We start from the raw sequence: 19,410 nt of genomic DNA on the forward strand, positions 1-19,410 counted from the left end.
TCCCTCCCCCGCACAGGCAAAGTAGCCCGAATGGAGCCTCACACTTGGCCGAGTTGGAGTCCACCAGCAAGGGCGGGAGATCAGCACAGCCACCAGTAGGGCGGGTAGAAATATTAAAGCGACTGGCGGGAGTACGGCAGCTGCCCCCTCCTCCCCATTAGGCTATTTGTGGGGTAGGAGGGTGTAGACAAAAACTACAGGGGTTACTGAAATAAAGCAAGGTGGGTGTGGGGCATACTAGCTTCTCTGGCTGAGGGGCAGCTGTAAGTTTGTGTGTGTGCAGTGAATAGGAGATGAAACTAAATGGTGGGGGCAATCACAAGCGCAAGGAAAGCACAGGTGCACTGGGCAAGCAGGGTTCAGTGGGACAGGGAACAAACAGCAAAGGGGGGGGGGGGATTGAAGCCTGGGCTGGGAAGGTGATTTCCAAACCACAAGGGGGGGGGGGGGCAGGCAGGTAGCAGAGAGTAAAGGGAGTAGAGGGGTGGGCAGCACGTGTGACAGGTAATAAACAATAAGGGTGAAGCTGTGGTTGGGGATGCACATAACAATCAGCAAGGGGGAGAGGGATGAGGAGGCAGGAAACAAAACGCAAGGCGACGGGATGGGGGGCATGCAAGACAGAGGGTTGCAAGTCACAAGGGGAAGGGAAGGGGCCAGTGGACAAGCAGGCGGAGGCAGCCCACCCAGCCAATACAAAATGAGGGGGAGAGAAAGGCCAAGAGGGGTATGTGCACCCGCATATGCTTGTGGAAGAGTCTTTGCTGCAACAGTCCGGTGAGGGTGAAGTGAATAGAGGCAGGCAGGCAAGCAGATGTCTTCAGCAGCAAAGGAGAAGTGGATGGCCCAGGGGAGGGCTCTGTGCTGCTCCCCAACAGCCACGGCAACCTCAGTGCAGCAGAAGCCCAACAGGGCAGCAATGACAAGCTCCACCTACAGAGCCACAGGTGTGCAGGGAGGAGGTTGCAGGAAGAGAAAGGCAGGTCCTGTTTAAGCAGGGGGCCTAGATGATCTCCTGAGGGCCCTTCCACTTCCAACCCTAATAGTCCATGATTGTCATGGTTAATGCACTTGAATGCTGCCCGGGGGACCTGGATTCTACCTCTGCCTCTACTACCAAATTCCTACGTGATACTGGACACATTATTTGCACAAACTCCCCTCATGGGAGGTGGTCACTAATGGGGTGTTTCTCATTTTCTGGGTGACCGCCTTGAGACCCTGGGGTCTGATTTGCAGAGGTGCTGAGCACTCACAGCACTTGCACTTGAGCTGTGCTTCGAACATCTGAAGTACCACATAAGGCTAGAGGCCCTGGGCTTCTCAAGTTGGGCACCCAACACTAATTGACACTTTTGACAATTGGCCTTAAGTTCTCTGTGCCTCAGTTGCCCATGTGTAAAATGTGAGAGGTATCCATTCTGTGCACTGAATGAGGAGTCTTGTGAGAAAGAATAGTACGGGATCAAGACAGAATTGACTGTGTCATAATACACACAGCAAAGAACTGAATTTAGATGGCAAAGTCAAACATAATTCTAGCATTTCCTAACTCTGGAATGTTTGACTTTGCAAGCTTAATAATCTTTTACTTGTAGTTTTGGAAATTATATCTGTTTATAAAAAAATGTGATTGTATTTCATCCTTACAAACTTTGCCACAAGGTGTCAGTCACTCACTGCAATAGGTTTAATAAGAAATCCTTTGTAAAGCCATGAACTAGACAAGTCAATAAATGACTTGGAAGAAAACACTGTATAAACCATTAGAAACAGGTGGAGAAACATAGACACAAACCACTGTGGCACAGTTCTCTCCCAGATTATATTCTTGACGACAAAAGGGAGGACACAACACTTTCATTTTTCATGATTCTTTGAATGGTTTTTATGCCATTAACAACAACCCAACTACCACAGAAAATACCAGTTTAGTTTCTGGCCACTTAATCTCAGAACATAAAGCAAACCTTGCTATCAGCAAACACAGTTTGTGCATTCGACACATCACGGAATTTCTCTGACTGCTGAAACCGTATGCTCTGCAAGGTTCTACAAGATGATATACTAGAACACATACAGGGGGTGTAGCTTTCCAAATGAAACAGGGTACCCATAATAAGAGAGGTGGGGTGAGGGCATTCAGGAGATGGTTCTGGTGGGCATCTGGGAGCTGAGCATGGGCAAAAGAGAATGAGAAAAGGATCTCCCTCTTCTTCCCTAATCTTTGGCTCCAATAGATTTGACTCTACATGCTGGAGAGAGCTAATTCAAAGACTCAAGGAACAAGGGTAGATTCAGTGGAAGTCCTCATGTGGGGAGAAGATAGTGTGTTATCAGGGGCATAAGGATGTAGGCTACTGTCATTTTCATTAACTCATCCAGCACTGGCTCCTTCAGATGGACAGTGTGGAGGGGTTTACAAACGCTACATAAGACCTGTTATGGAAAACACTGGAGCAGAAACTGAAAATGGACCTGATTAATATTAGTATAATTTGTTTCTGATAGTACCCATAATGCCTAGTTTTGAGGGACACATGGCTATGAAGCAGGTACAGTATAAAGCAACATGGAAGCTATGTAGTAGCCCATTTATGCAATACCAGCCATTACTAAACACTGCTGTATATACTAGGTATGTTTTGCAATTTTCTCAGCACACTGCACATCCTCTTGAATGCACACTTGAAAATCCATTGCTGTCCACATGTGCCTCGCTTACAAATGGTTGCATGAGTAAAAAAAGATGTACAGAAATCCTTTGTTCCCTGCTAGTTTTCAAATGTGGGCCATAAGTGACCCAAAATGAGGAGCCTAAACTACACAAGCATAAAACTGAAAATGTGAAATTCATTATTTTAATGTAAATAGCTCTTTCTAGAACCTCAGTTCCATGAAATTTTATTTCTGACGTTAACAACTTTTAACAATAAATGTGAGAGGATATCAAAGCTCAGTGGAATGGAATTAAAGTGAGAGACATTTGAGAAGTATGTGCACATGCCTTAAGATCTACGTACCTTTAGTTTCACCCAGGTCTCACCTCCTTCGCCTGTGTCCTTGTTTGAAGAGTTGTACAATTAAATCAGCCAAGTTGGTTAGGTTCTTGGACAGCAATCAAAAGCAGAAAGAAGTTGCAGGTTTTGCAGGGCCAAATAGCACAGATCTCTGCAGAATGCAAACCCTCCCTCTAGGATAGTGGATTCCTCTCTATTGACCCTGGATGTTCAATCGCACAGATAATCTAAATATTGCACAGGAACAATAGAGGAAAAGTATCAAAGAAGGGTCTTTTGAACAGACCATGCATTCAGATGTTGAATATTTTAAAATAACGTTTTATGATCATTCATGATTAATCTAGAAATTATTTGTATACATTATAGAGTAAGAACTGTTAGATATAAAAGCAAAATGCTAGGCTGTTAAAACTATGCCATGCAAGCTGTAGGTTGCTATTTGAAACAGAAAACATGTTCTAAGCAACATAGGCATGTGGATTGTCCTCTTCTCTGTAGCATCTGTTGCAGGAGTGCTATCACACTGAAGTGCAGAGCCAGAATTGGACTAGTGGAGTCAGAGATGAATTAGGCGTCCCATGTCTAGATTCAGAAACAGCAGCCTTTCCTCTTTTTCCTGTTACATTAGTCATCCGTTAAACACAGCAGGAGACCAGAACAATTGTGCAGTATGTCATAGGACATTGATTCAGTAAGAAAAGCAAATTTTAAGAAAATGTCACCGTGTCTCTGAATGGTTGATTTAATCCAGCAAAGCTCTTATTTTTGGCTTGCTCAGGAAGCAATGACCTTACCTAGTTTTTCTACCCAAGAAATGTTATTTTATGTTAATGTGTTGCTAGCATATCTGGGTAAATAAACAATCTTTATTAATACAGCACTTCTTATACACTTGAACTTCAGGATTAAGGCAACAAAAATCTGCAGACTTCCTTTTCTATGCTCTTCATGCCCTGCTCCTCACAACTATACCCAGCTCCCTCTCACCCCCCTTCCAGTTCATGCCCCTGAGTGGCACTGCCAGGAATCATACTAAAGAACCAAACAAAAGTCTCTGAAATGAGTACATATATCTAGTTTAGTGGAGAGCAAGAAACTGTTGCAATTTACTGCATTGATCTATAAAGCCTCATTAACTACTACAGTGCACTGCTTAATTGGAAAACTCCACTTAATCAAGATACCCCTTAGGGAACCAATTTACACCTAATGGTACTTGATAGAAAGGACAGCTGCTTAACTGGGATGGTAATTTCGTTTACCTGGGATGACACCATACAATTTAGTGGTGCTTTGGTCCATGTGTATGTCTGTCTCATTCTGGCCTGTTTGCTCTTCTACCAGCAGCCTACAGTTGCCTCTTAGTTTGCTCATTGTGTACCACCTACATTCAGTGGGATCAGCTCTCTGAGCTGCTCAACACAAGCTTGGGACAAATAGCAGGTCTTATTCCATGCCTTATCCAAAATTCATAGCACTATTCACTAATGGAGAGGATTACTGCAGCTCCTCAGACAGCAGCTTTCTTTGTGTTGCCAACTCTTACACTATTTATTGTTTTCCTTAAAGCCCCAGCTCCTATTATGTGATTATATGAGAATCTGAGCTTTCAATTAAAAAATATCTAGCTCTGACATGGGCCAAGAAAAGCTCAAAAAAAGTGAATCCACATGACAAAAAATAGTTATTTTTTAAAAATCACATTGTCAGTCTCATGATTTTTGAAGGCTTGGAGTTGGCATTTCTTCTAGTGCTTATTACTTAAAAAGCATTTTCTGTTAACTGGAGGACATCTGCTGTCATTGAGATAAAAGAGCACATCCCATTTAAGCCAATTCTACTTTGACATCAAATAAGGAACATTCTTCTTTCCGTGGATAACATAAGGTTACTCCTTTAACAGATATTCTTTTAAGGAGGATCTGCTGGTTTATTAAACAGCTGTGCAAGGAGGAGAATATACTGCTCTATTGTATTTCTGCATGACTGTTCCATTGGTGTACCTTTAGGTGCAGCAAAAAAGGAGTTCTTTGTGCTGAATCTCTCCTCTACTCATTTAGGTCCAGACTGTGTTATTAAAGCACAGCCTTGAATAGGAAAAGCTGTGGAACCGCAGGCAGCTTTTGTGCCAACCCACCCCTTTGGAGATTACAGCAGGTGCCCTCATCCAAAGCTAGCAATGGAATACTGTTGGGGGGGGGGGGGGGAGCCATATTGTGCCTGATCTCAACTATTGTGCCGGGGGGGGGGGGGGCTTGCATCACTGTGGTGTCTAGCAGAGAACAGCCCCTGCACACCGGAGAAAGCATAGATTGTTTTAAGTCATGCCGAACAAGTTTGTCCTGGGTTATACTTGCATTTAAACCATGTTCAGCTGCACCCATGGTCAGTGATATGTAATTTCTGTAGTATAGACAAACTCAAGTAAGGAGGACGCAGCTCCTGAGCCCTCCACCGACAGCCATATCTACACAAGGAACAGTCACAGCCTGGCTTTTAAAAACCTGAGATTACTTTTGATTGGTTCCTATAGAACATTAGTGACTCAGGTTTATCATTTTAAACAAGTGTTAGAGGGGGCTCCACTTTTAATAACATTCAACAAAATAATAGGTGGCCCCAACTGGTGTAATATCTCCATTTCCTGTAAATACTATAGTGCCTTTATGCTTCTTGGTCAGGTATGTCTTCTACACTCAAACTTGATGGTGATTTTCATATAAAAAACCCCTCAACTGCAGAAGTTACACATTGTCTTCTTTACTTTTGCTGTTTTCAGTTAATCTTTTAATTAGAAGCTAATCTGATTGCCTTTCCATACATTGTGGCTCCCAAGGTTGTTAACTTACAATTGCTAAACCTAAACATCAGAAAAATAGACAAGATCATGACAGCACATTTAATAAGAATGCAGGTGCTCAGATGCACTGTATTGTTATTAAATAAAAGACACCTTGTCTTGTCCAATAATACAGTACCACCATGGGTTTCAACTAACTGTATTAGAAGTTTGGCAGTTCTGCTTTCACATAGCAAGCCAGATAACATGTTTGCATTCTAATGAGGCGTACACGCATTGGTTTTGTGTTAATTTTTTAGGAAGAAACCTAAAAAAGTCTCATTATTTTTGCTTATATGCAAGTTTAAGGAGAGAACAAATGGCTGAGTATAATAATGTGTCATCCAAAGGAACACTAATGCTCTCTCCAGGGTCCCAAGTGTGAGACAGAGTCACGTTTTAGGGGGAAAAAAAACTACTCACACTGTGCTACAGCATCAGCACTCCAGTGCTCTGAAAAACTGTTTCATTTTGGGAGTTTAACCCTGAAAAGTTACCACTTCTCTTCTAAGAAAGAACAGACAAGGGTAGTCTAAGTTTTTTACCCTTTGTCCCAGAAAGAAGAGGTACAAGGTGTTAATAAAATATATTTGCCCTCAAGAAAGATTACTTCTCTTCCAAGGAAGCTCCTCAAGCATGAACAGCAGCCTGTTACAGTACATGTGATGCAAGTTATTTCATAGGACCCTGCAGCAATTTTTTGCTCTATATGCTCAGCCTGTAGTGCAGATTTTAAATAAAAGGAGATAAATCTATGCCTTTGATCCTCAAAGTCTGATGAATCATGACAATATCACACAAATGAGTCACTTTAGATGATTCACACATTCAGCATCATTATCTTGCAGGTCTTTGGAAAATATAAAACAGTGAGTGATCATATTGCGGAAATGAGAACTATGTTGTCTGAATGGGGGAGGAAATTTAGAGAAACAAGAGTATCAATTCTGTAAGTAAACTAATACTAGTTGCCTAAACTAATTAATTTGTATATGCAATCTAACACACAGGTTTCCTCGAAGCTCTGATCATGTTTTATTAAAATAAATACCCTGAAGTTTTGATATACAGGCAAGATTCCTCTTTAAATGTTTGTTTGATTTTATACACGTATGTAAGTTTAGTCTTGTTTTTTTTCTTTAAACCTGCTACATAACAAAATATCTTCCAGCTCATACAAAATAGCATTTTTTTTCCCTGCTGGTAGAAGACATGGATAAAATTTTCCACTATATGAAGTGATCTGTGTAACGGTTACAAAAGTTGTATACAAAAAACCTTCAAATATGCAAAAATTCCAAAGTACACTCTGACAGCTAATGCTCTGCGAACACTTTATTACACAAATTACATTCAGCCTCTGAAAATAGTATTCTAACAGTAATACTATCTAAAAATAAGACATCTCAGAAACACACCAACTAAGGAGGAAGAAAAAAGAATTAAAGAGACTTTTTTCTCTCTCAATGAAATATCATGTTAGTGATTTTAAAAAAATAGAAGAAGATTTAGCAGCTTTGTTTTCTTGTGGCACTGTTATTTTCTCTGTACTGCAATAGTTTAAGGACATTGAACAGGAAAGGCACAAAAGAAAGAAATTGACAACTGAAATGTTATGAGGAAAATATTGTGCTGAAGCAGATAATGGGACTTATTTACAAATACAGAAAAGGTCCCAAAACTGAAATGAGAAAATACTACTACTTTAAATCAGTACTGCAGTTAAAAGAGGATTGTTTTCTTTATTAAGATGTTCACATAAAGACAACGGCACTGATATGAAACTTCCACACACTCCTCCACTTAAAAAAAACCCAAACATAACTAAAACCAAACTAAAACCAAAAATCCCAGTGTACAGCCGCACGCAGACTAGTACAGTTTACAATTAAATACACAAAATCTTAAACGTGCTAAAGGGAAAAGGAATCTGGTGTTCTTGGTAGAATCGTTCAATGTAGAAATCAAAGGCTGGTTTCAGGATGAGGAAGATACTGGTGGGGGTGGGGGAGCTGAATACTCTTCTTCTGAGTCTGTACCATCATCTTCGTCTTTTTCTTGATCACTCCCTTCAGTACTAAGTCGGTCAAAACCTTTCCGACTGTAGCCTTTGCGGCTTGCAAAGAAGTTCCCAAGGTTAAGGCCTCCACTACCTTTACCTGTAGAAAGGAAATACCTGAGGGTAAGCTTTCCTTTACTGAATTTGAAAAATTCCTTCCACCCATCCATTCACCACTTTAAAGATCTTTATCCTCTTCCCAAAAGCATTTTCCACCAAGCCCCTGAAAAAGGCCAGCACATGAACAACCTTGGGAAGTCAGTAGGTTGTGGGAAGTGTTTTTTTTTCTTTTTTTTTTTTTTTTTTAAAGAGGTGACATTAGAATTCAACTATAACTATCTGAACAGTACACTATCTTGTGTAGTGAACTTAATTAGCATTCTCAGAGGCAGTGTTTCATTTCATTCACTATAAGACACAGGGACAACTACCAGCCTCTCAGCAGGAGTGGCAGATCATGTTGAGCGGACAGATGAAAGGTGGTAAGAACAAGGCATTTAGGGTGACCAGATGTCCCAATTTTATAGGGACAGTCCCGATATTGGGGGGCTTTTTCTTATACAGGTACCTATTACCCTCAACCCCCAATGCTGATTTTTCACACTTGCTATCTGGTCATCCTAAAGGCATTATATATATTTATAATGAAAATAGAGATGAAGAGAGCCTTCCTCCACCTTTGCCCTTGGAAAATCCCACTTCCAGGACCAAGGTATTAAATATGCAGTGTTTGCTCTCAAACATGTTTCTGTGCTGACTTTTTAAAATAAAGCCTGAGCTATTCGACAAAGCTCTCTTGCATTTTACCTACCTTGAAGTCTGCCCAAGATTCTTCCTGAACTTGATTCAAGTTTGTGTTCACCATCAGCTGAAAAGATAAAGGCATATTTCAAAATAAGCTTCAATGACCGTATTCTGAAACTGAGTGCTTTTCCTGATACAGATCCAGGTTGATCAGCAATTGAGAGAAAAAAATTGATATTCTCCAGTTTCATGGTTAAGGTGAAATACTCATCGGGCTAGAAAAAATGGCAGTGAATTTTCAGTTTGTTTCTATATATCATTCCAGCCATTAAAGATGATTAAAGTTAGTCAGATTTGAGAACCACTCTCTCAACTGTTTTTTGTGGTTGTGAAGAACAACTTCATCACTTACACTGTCTAGACAATTATATTCCAGCACACTGCAAGTTGTAGCAAGACCTGCCAAACAGAACCATACTTCTGTTCTCATTTGGACATGCATGTGGTATAGTTTGCTCTTGAAACACTCTAGATCCATGGTAGACACTTGAATGATCTCCACATTTCTTAAGCTATTAGAAAATGACAGTGATTCCCCCATTGCAAATCCAAAGGAAAACAAAAAACCACAGCCAAGCCGTTTTTTCTATGTACTGCTTTGTATATATACTCATAAATAGTGTAAAAAATTTGCAAAACTAAGTCATTTGTTTTTACAAGTGTAAATATACTGTAGATATTTAACATAAGTCTAATTTTATCAAGATGTTCCCATCCACTGTAAATTCAATTACTACAAAATGCACTGGAAGGAACAAATCTGTATGCTGGGAGATGGACAAGTAGATCCAAGAAGTTGTATTTATGTCTGCTTTCTACAATAATATAGCCCTCTACAGTGTTTGCATATTTTAACACTAAAAAATAATAAAAAAACCACCGACCACTCATGCAGCATTTTCAAGGCTGAACATTTGCAAGCAAGACTTTCTTCCACTATGATCACTACACTTTAAACTTTATAAATTTTGTGTGAGGATTTCAATTACATAGAAATATTAGAATTATGTTCTTCACGTTATGATGTATTTAATATTTCTTCCTTTGATCTGTAATATTGGTGGAACTATGTTATTTGCACAGTTCCTGAATATTTTATTCTATGTTTTACCAATCTTTATTTCATACAGATAACCTTTGAAATGAATATTTAACTGCTACTTCATGTGACACTTTCAAAGAAAGTAGACTGTGTTATAAAAGAGGCTAGTACAGTATGAAATGGGGATAACTTCAGATTTTTAGCACTATAACTATTCATTAAGGAGGTCACAGTTGGATTTCAAAGGGATGAAGACACATAATGGAAACTTATATGGGACTCAGCAAATGCACAAGATAGTAAGTGAACTCATGGGTGCCAGGTCCATATCATTTTTGGTGGTGCCCAATCTCATAATGGGTCCTGGCCAGGGCACTGGGCCCACATCATGTGGGAGAGGGGTGGGGAGAAGGGGTGGCGCTGGGAGGGGGAGTGGCTTCCACACAGTGCTGTTTGGGACTGGGAGCAGCTCCTGGCCAGGACACTGGGCCCACGTGGGAGAGGGGCGAGAGGGGGTGGAAAGGGCTGGGGTGGGGAGGGGGTAGCAGCCACCGCTGCGCCGTTTGGGGCTGGGGCTGGCGCCAGAGTGGCTCTGTCCATCCTGACCAGCCAATGAGTGTTCGGGAGGAGAGGAGGGAAGCAGAACGTTTGGGCCGCGCTGGGGGCTGCTGCGCTCTGCATCTCCACGGCCACTGGAGTCTCCGCGGCTGGCCCCCCAGCACCACAGAATATTGGTAGAGCCGGGCCCACCATCCTCAGTGTTGGTGGAACTCAGTCACTACAGGCCCATATAACTCGCCACCTATGAGTGAACTTACTTTTTTTTTTGGTTAATATTTGGAATATGTTTATTTCTGGGAAATCCATTAAGTAGTATTCTAAGAGCCCCCAATGTGAAAAGCATTTCAAAAAAAATTATACATTGAATTTTAAAATAAAGGATTGAGCTAAATTAGGGCTGTCAAACGATTAAAAAATAGTCACAATGTAATCGCTGTTTTAATTGTACTGTTAAACAATAATAGAATACCAATTTAAATGTATTATACATATTTTTGGATGTTTTTCTACATTTTCAAATATATTGATTTCAGTTACAACACAGAATATAAAGTGCTCACTTATTATTTTTATTACAAATACTTGCCATGTAAAAAACAAAATAAATAGTATTTCTCTTCATACAAATATTGTAGTGCAATCTCTATTGTGAAAGTGCAACTTACACATATAGAATTATTTTTGCACTTAAAAACAAAACAATGTAAAACTTTACAGCCTATAAGTCAAAGCATGAAAGGATATATGAACATATAGCATATCTGGCACGTAAATACCTTGTAGCGTCAGCTACCACAGTGCCATCTGAATGCCTGTTCTCATTTTCAGGGAAATTGTAATTAAAAAGCAGGCAGCATTACCTCCCGTAAATGTAAACAAGCTTGTTTGTCTTAGCAATTGACTGAACGAGAAACAGGACTGAGTGGACTTGTCTGTGGTGAATTGAAAAATGCTATTTCTTTTGTTTTGTTTTTTAAAGGGTGATTAATTGTGACTTTCTAAAAAATCTAGTTCATTTGTTTTGTGTCAATCGCATGCATTAACTGTGATTAATTGGCAGCTGTAATCTAAATCAAAATAATTAAAATCAGAAGGTCTTTCTGGAGTTTCAGAACCAGTTTTTAACCATTAGCAACTAAAGGGAAGGTTTAGAAGCAAATACTGAAAAAGTGGCATCTTGAGTTACAATAATAAAAGTTCCAGAGGGGTAGCTGTGTTAGTCTGTTTTTAGCAAAACAATGGGAGTATTGTGGCACCTTAAAGACTAACAAATTTATTTGGGCAGAATAGTGGGCAGAAACCCACTTCGTCATATACAATAATAAAAGTGTTTGCAGATGCAGTCATTTGTGCATGTGAACACAGGATTAGCATGCACTGTCATGGTAACTCCACACAGAATTAAATAGAGACAACAGGACTCTTAATAATTTTGGCCCTTCCTGTTCAATGATGTGTTTGAATAATAAATGTCTATTGTTCTCAAATTCAAAAGTTATTTATGATTACCTCCATAGACCCTTGTCTTTCTCCACCGAATAAATGCCGCAATTGCCAACAGGACAACAATAGGAATAATTAGAAGAGTTGTAATAAGAACAAAGGAAATTCCAGGGCTGGCCTGTTCAACCATATGCTGTTTTTCCCACTTCTTTAGAGACTCCGTTGATGCAGGTTTATTTTTCAGTCTAGCTTCTATAACCGTTTCTGCTTCTTTAAGAAAAGAAGAGATTGACAGTAATTTTAACTTAATTTAATTTCAAGCATCATGCTTGAAAAGAACATGCTAATATACCTGAAATTTTCAGTAATTAATAACAGGCACCATTAAAACTATAAAATGACACTCATAGGATTTCTTAGCTACTGCTGATGTCATCTCAAAAGCCATATGGGGGGACAGATATAACTTTCTAAAATTCTAAGAAGATTAGAATGCTCTATTTCCCTAATGTTTGAGGGTCTGAGGATGAAGATGGGAGAATTGTCAGGGAGAGTTTCTTCTAAAGAATTCTAACACTTGAATGATGGGAAAATTCTGAAGCATTCCACTGTTACAACAAAGCAAGGCATGACGTTACTTTCTCAGTAAAATATCCCTTCTTATGTTAGCTTCATTGCTCCTTTTGCAAGGAACAGACTAGATTCCTGTATCATCATGAATAAAAAAAGGAATGTACTTGTTACAATCCTTGAAACAATTAACCCAGAGAGGAGATACCTATCTATATATACATATGTGAAATGTTTAGTCTGTTTAGAGGTGCTCATACTTTGTGAGAAAGGCTTTAATTGTGTTGTGGTTGCATTTTATCCACAACTTTTGTTAGAATTATGCCACGTGAAATGATTCCATCAGTTCATTTCCTTTGTCCTACAGTACCATGAGAGGAGGAGAAATGGGAGGAGGAGGAGGAGGTTGATGCTATTGGTGGACTGTAGTTATCAAGGAGGAACATGTGTCATTCCCAGATGGGAGCTGGATAATATGATCCCCAAAGGTGCAATTTCAGCTGTGAAGTTTGAGGTATGTGTCCTGAAGTAAATCTGTACAACTGGTAATGTTTTGGAGGTACTCATATAAAACTATATACATTTCAGTATTTCTAACAACGGATAGCCAAAATGTGGCTCGTGCAGTCAAGTAAAGTCCAGGGAGTTCTATAATGCAGCTGTGATCTTTAATATGGAGATCTGGCAGCCAAAGATTACCAGGTCCCAGTATGAAATACTCCAATTTGAAATGAGCCACTGAAATGTCTTAGGGCTTGTCTTCACTGTGGCATTTGCTTGAGTTACCTACACTTGAGTGAATTCCTTTTGAGTTAGCCTTGGTTGAGTGAGAGCAGTGACACTGCAAAGTGGTCGAGCTGCACAGAGTGATTGAATTAGCAGCGCTGAGTATCCAAGTCCCCACTGCTTTACTATCTGGAGCATCAGCAGCACTCAAACTTCAACCCACAGCCCCCAACAAACCAGCTGGCTTGAGTTTAAAGCAGAAGTTCCCAAACATTTTTCCTGCATGACCCCATTTTCAGATGTATTGCTTCCTGCAACTCCAGACAGCATGGAGGACAACATTTAAAAATGGCATCCTCCTTGCAGTGTGACCTCACATGCACTGTTCATGCAAAGTCATGCAGTATGGAGGACACCATTTTGCTTTACAAAATGGCATCCTCCACACCATGCAATCTTGCACACAGATGGTGAGTGAGAGGTCACACTGCTTGGAGAACGCCATTTTGTAAAATGTCATCCTCTGCACACTTGGGATTGCCACAACCCTACTTGGGATCACGACCCACAGTTTGGGACATGGTGGTTTAACTCAAGCTAAAATTAAGGGTAATACTTCAACTATATCTCAAGCTGGAGCTGCAGTGAAGACAAGCCCATGCTCTCCATGGACCACATCTCTGTAATGAAGACGAGAATCCCAGCAGACTGTTCTATTTTATGCCTAAGTAGGTGCCTTTCAGCTCCCAGCAAATTGTTTTTGTTGACTTCACTTTGACACAAGAGAGTTGGTACTGGGGACAACCAGAAAGGCTGCCATTTTGACCAGAAAGAGGACTGAATTCTAGTTTAGCTTACAGGAAGTGTAAATCAAGATATTTTAAAACAAATCATTTATTTTGTATTATTCTTTTTTCTCCATTTTTAATAAACTTGTTTTTATTAAGATTACTGTTTGGGTGTACACCAGGAGAGGAGAACCCCATAACTCCTATGGGGAAGAGCTGGAGGATAAAGAGTTTCTGGAACCATATCCTCAACTCAGTTTTGGTCAAGGAGCATGACAGAGGAGTCCACTCCCAGGGCACTGTATTGCCATCAGACTGCATCAAATGAACACACCAGGGGAGAAGACAGAAGAACAAGAAGGAGGGTGAGTTGGTGGGGAAGTTTGACCTGGGAACATAGCAAGTGAAACCTCAAGCAAAAAGAAGCCACAAATGCTGTTTGGAACTGAACCTTGCCTAACCCCAACCAATAAATTCAATCCTCCTTTGAATTCTGTGTACTTTAATTCATTCTGGAAAGTATATTGCCAGTTAAGTCAGACAGCAACCTTCTCCTTCCTAATAAGGTGCATACTGTGCCCTTTAGAATTATAGCTATGGATACACTCATTGACTTTAGGTAAATCTCATTGATAATCTGTTACCAATGAGCAGTCAAGTTAACAAATTAGTGACAATGGAAAGGAAATAGGATTTAGGTTCTTTGGTCACTTGTGCGCTTCTGAAAATGTTACCCTATTATTCTAGAATTTTGTTGCGACAAGATTAGAAAAGAGGTTGTAACAAAATCTTTCAAAAAATAAGCTGTTACAAATTTTGCAGGCACTTTTATGGCATATTTTTGTGAAACATTTTAAACTGGTAAAAACCTTTAACTTTATACTAATATCATGGCCTCTAATTTATTTTCTATTGTTTTAAACCATTTTTTAAAAACAGCTGCATCAGAAACCTTTTCTGAAATTATAGTAGATGAATTTAAAAGCATGCTATATATTGTATGAACATATATATGCATATGTGCAATATTCGTATATATGTTTATAAAATTATATTGTGTGTTTTGTGGAATGTTCTCCAAGTTTTGTTATGTAGTGAGTCTTCACATTTATGTGGAATGACAGAAAATGACTGTGGGGGCTTTGGCCGCTCAGGTAGTGGCTATGGCTAAAGACATTTTTCTCTAGTACAACCTTTCTGATGTGAACCAGTTATCCATATTCTTCTCTCATTTTGAGATTAGACTACTGGAACAATAGCACTCTGCCATCTATAAACTGTAGCTAGTGCATATCACATCAGTCCACTTACTAAGCAAAGCATCACACAGAAAGCACATTATATCTGTACATCTGCTGCCTATTAGCTTCCAGGGGGTTTTAACCTATGTACCTCTAAGTAGTATAGGAGGTGGTTACTTGAAAGACCGCCTCTGAATCTGATACTGCTGAAGTATTCTAATCTAGATATCCCAGATTAAATGAGAGGTGGCAGCTAGCAGGGTACCTTTCCCAAATGAGCCTCAGTGCTGCTATGTGCTTTTCAACCTCATCTGTCAAAGTCTGGATTTGTTGGACTTCCAGGAATACTGTAAAGCCCATGATTTTCTCCTGAGTGCTTTGGGTGAGACTGACTGATGAGAGAGAAGGATGCTAGTTTTGGTAGTAAATATTATGATGTCTTATAGGCAGTCTACTTTGTAAAAATGTGTTTTCATTTGTGATTTTGATCCTTTTTGCATATTTCCATTTATGTCTAAAGCCTGGTGCTCTGAATTCTCCCCCCCCCCCCCCCAAAAAAAAAAAAAAAGTAAAAACAATATAGCTACAGTCCTTTAAGATCCCTCAGTAACCATATGCCATTTTTCTTCAAGGGAAATTACTTCTTCTTCTGTATAAGAAACTTATGGAATAGACTATTATAATTTTAAAATAATTCCTGTTCATCCACCTTAAATCATTATCTTATCCCCTTTCAACTTTGTGCTGTATACATTTCCTTATCTGCCTACTTTAAGTCTCTACATTCTCTTGATTCTTTTCTTTCTGAAAAATGGGGGAAAAAGTAAATCTGGAGGAACAAATTTGAATCAAAGAAAATGCTTTTATATCATGATTAATAATGTAACCAGCACTGCCAATGTGCTGTACAGACCCTAAACAATAAAGAAAATAGAACCAACAGCTATTTCAAATATGCTACTATTTTTTTCTGGATAATTGAGAACTACATACCACAGCTACTTCTGCATCTAGTAGAGCTGATGCAAATGCTATTTTGGGGATAATGGAGGGTCATGAAGAACAGTCCACTGGGTTAACCTCTATGACACACTCATCACCAGTGAAGTTGAAGAGTTTCAATCTGCCATAATATTGGGTCTACCAGCAGAGCAATATGCTACTCTCTGTCCCCTCCCAATGCCAGCTCATTGTCACTCTGAACTACAGAAAATGACGGCAAAAAGTTTAACAACTGTCAGGCTAGTTATCATTTCCCCCCTGAGATTGCCTGGCAAGAATATTCACAAAGCACAAAAACACTCTCCAGTAAAACTTTGGTTTGCCCATTCCCATAAGGAACTGACTAACCTTTTATTTCCTGTACCTCGATACCAGCCTTTTTAACTGATCGATGCTCCATTTCTGTAACACAAAATTGCTCTTCAGGCTAACTGACATTTTAGAAAGACTCTTGATGATATTCTTACAATCTTTACCAAATACACACTTCTACAGTAAATATCGCATTGTGTCTGAACTTCACCAAAGAGTGTCAAATAACTATCAGTAGCATCAGAACCCTATGAAAGCACGAGAGTGATTCACAAAGGCAGTTTTCAATAATGAGCAACTCCTGTGCCACAAAGTGGTTTTGTGGGCACACAAGACCTTATCACATCTCGGATGATTAACATGGTTGGACTTAATTACTACTAACAGCAGCAGTACCAGATGTTTCAGAGGAAGGTGCATGAAATGTAACAGACAACTATGGAATAGCCGGGTCAGATGGGAAGTTTATTTTTAATGTCAGACAATTAGTGGTTGGCTTTATGCATTTTTCATCCCATCTAATGTAATAGTGAATTACACTGTTATTCCTAGAAAATGCCTAACACATTTTTTAATCCTACTAAATACATCTGACTCAGATTAGATTCACCTCATTCCCCCAAAGCCAAACTACTTAGTTTGGAGGTTAATAGAGTATAGTAAATTGGGAAATATTCCCAGTTAATGGAAACAGGACTTCAGATTTAACTGGACTGATTTGCCAAAGTGATATGTTCCAGGTCGAATTAAAATGGACTCAGTTTGGGCTTTTGGCTTTACTTCAGCCACTAAGAATTTTCTATATTACAATCTCTAAGGAAACAGAGGGCATTGTCAGCAAATGATGCATTAAAGTACTGGAAAAAGTTAATCTTAAGCATTTGGCTAAATACATACAAATGATGCAACAAAAGAAATTCTTACTGGGATACAAACAATTCCGTATAAAACTCTAACTGTGACAAATTAGTTAATCTGCCCAGGATTCATATTTGATATAGACCAGGAATTAATGTTACAAATGAATGGTAAGAATTATATAAACCCTGTCTCTCTAAAAAGAAATTGTACTCTTAGGGGGGGACACCTCTAGCCAAGACAGTTAACATGCCAAATCATAGTCACTGAGGATGATAAAAAGAGCAGCCAGTTTTTTTCTAAGCATGCTTATTGTGAACATGGGAAAAGAAAATTCAACTGTTTAGTTAAAGCAATTAATGCAATCCTTAATTGACCAGAGGACAGCCAATGGACAGGGGATGTCAACCACTGAGAACATGGTTTCAGGGAAGTGTCTTTTAAAGTGCAAGTCAGAACAAAAGAAACATACTTTCTGTGGAAGTGAACTTCCATACTGTTCTGGCATGAGCATCTCCAACGTACACTGTTTTGTCTTCTGAGGCAACAACGTCATGTGGCATCTCAAAGCTCTGTCAAGATAAACAGCCACAAATCACTTCTGAATGACTACACAATGAATTAGATCACAAATGCAAAAGGCCTGTTTAATCAAAAACTTGAGATACAGAGCCAAACTTAGCTCTCATACAATGGGAGCTGTAGCTGATGCTGGTGCCAGGGTTTAAAAAGAGAGAAGAGACAGGAATTACATCTCCATCAGGTGTTCATTTCCTCCAGGGACAGTTGTTATTGTCATGAGTTACAGAGAACTTAGATTAGATACCAGACATACTGTACATTGTTCAGACAATTCAAACCTAATGATTTATATATATATATATTTTTGCACAGTCCATTTTTGTCAATATTTTGACTAAACATTTAAATAACAAAATGTGAATATTACTGTACTACACAATTAAATTAAAAGCTAACTTGTTTATAAATATTTTTAGTAGATGGACATGGGGAGGGAAAGTGGCAAATAGGTATCGCCACCACATAAGTAGAGTGTGCATATATTTTATAGACATATAGTATGCACTAAATTAGAAGTTTTTTATGTGCACACATCCACATATTTGTACAGGCAACTTATCAGGCATTTCCTACCTTTTGAGTGCTTGACTTTGCAACCCTGATGATGTTTTTTGGACATAATACACATATATCATCACTATAGCAGCTGTAAGCATTGGTACAAAATCACTTAACCTTCACTAATTCTAGCAAGGTACATATCAAGTGGTTCGTCACTTGCAAAACAGAATAAAGTTAAACTAAGAATTGGGCCCAACAGCTGTGAGCCAATAGTATTAATCTGCCTTCACTCCCATAAGGACTCCATATTTTTTTCAAGTCAGCAACAGCCCCAATTACTGCACATTCTCAGCAGCATGGAAAATGCCCAACTCATTCCCCCCTCCTCCTAAATGTAATCCTTCAAGTATTGAGAGGTAGGAGTGGAGAACAATGAGAATGTTTCCCATGTGTTTGGAAGTAAGAATCATGAGGCTGATCTTGTCTCATACATGATCATGCATAATGATATCCATTATGTCATCAGGCCTAACTAATTGTGTCTGAATATTTTAAATAAATAATCATTTCTGAATATTTTACATACTAATATATTTTCAATTGGTGCAAACAATTGCATATTTAATCCTTGGAATCGGTAGATGAAGGGCTCCTATGATAGCATGCTGGCAAAATTTGTAATTCCTAGCTTCGTGAAGTTGCATAATTTATTAGAGCAAAATATTAATAAATTGTTTTTTGTGTCAGATAACATACTGTGCAAGACAAAGCATAGGCAATATCAAGATACATAAAAGTATCAACTCAAGTCCATCTGGTAGCTTCAATCACTGACTGGTTCTCATGAAACCTACAGGAAGTATTTACTGCAAGTGGTAATCTCTTCCAAGTTTTTTTTTTTTTTTTTTTTGGGGGGGGGGGGGGTGGGGGGGGGAGAGGGAAGAGGATGAAACAGAGGAAGAGAAAATATAATAAAATTGGACATTTAGCTTTTAATCTGCAGAGATCAGTCTCTTCCTCTGTTTGGCTTTATACATCAAATTAGTTTCTTGGCCAGAA

General features: G+C 39.2%; 1 protein-coding gene across 3 annotated transcripts in view; it reads right to left on the reverse strand.

The window, feature by feature from the left end:
* Nucleotides 1-7,179: 7,179 nt before the first annotated feature.
* Nucleotides 7,180-19,410, reverse strand: part of PAM (peptidylglycine alpha-amidating monooxygenase) — a 218,229-nt gene continuing 205,998 nt past the window's right edge. For 2 of the 3 annotated variants that reach the window (XM_067569136.1, XM_067569134.1), the window contains 5 exons: nt 17,741-17,840; nt 16,447-16,500; nt 11,838-12,041; nt 8,733-8,789; nt 7,180-8,021 (listed from right to left, as the gene is read on the reverse strand). In XM_067569136.1, coding sequence (XP_067425237.1) covers nt 7,840-8,021; nt 8,733-8,789; nt 11,838-12,041; nt 16,447-16,500; nt 17,741-17,840 — 597 coding nt within the window. In that variant the 3' untranslated portion in view covers nt 7,180-7,839. The remainder of the gene's footprint in view (nt 8,022-8,732; nt 8,790-11,837; nt 12,042-16,446; nt 16,501-17,740; nt 17,841-19,410) is intronic. The other variant, XM_067569135.1, reaches the window with a different exon arrangement.

The sequence above is a fragment of the Emydura macquarii genome, unplaced genomic scaffold (assembly GCF_026122565.2).
Source record: "Emydura macquarii macquarii isolate MOO-44397 ecotype Brisbane River unplaced genomic scaffold, CSIRO-AGI_Emac_v2 contig_2897, whole genome shotgun sequence".
Lineage (NCBI taxonomy): Eukaryota > Metazoa > Chordata > Testudines > Chelidae > Emydura > Emydura macquarii.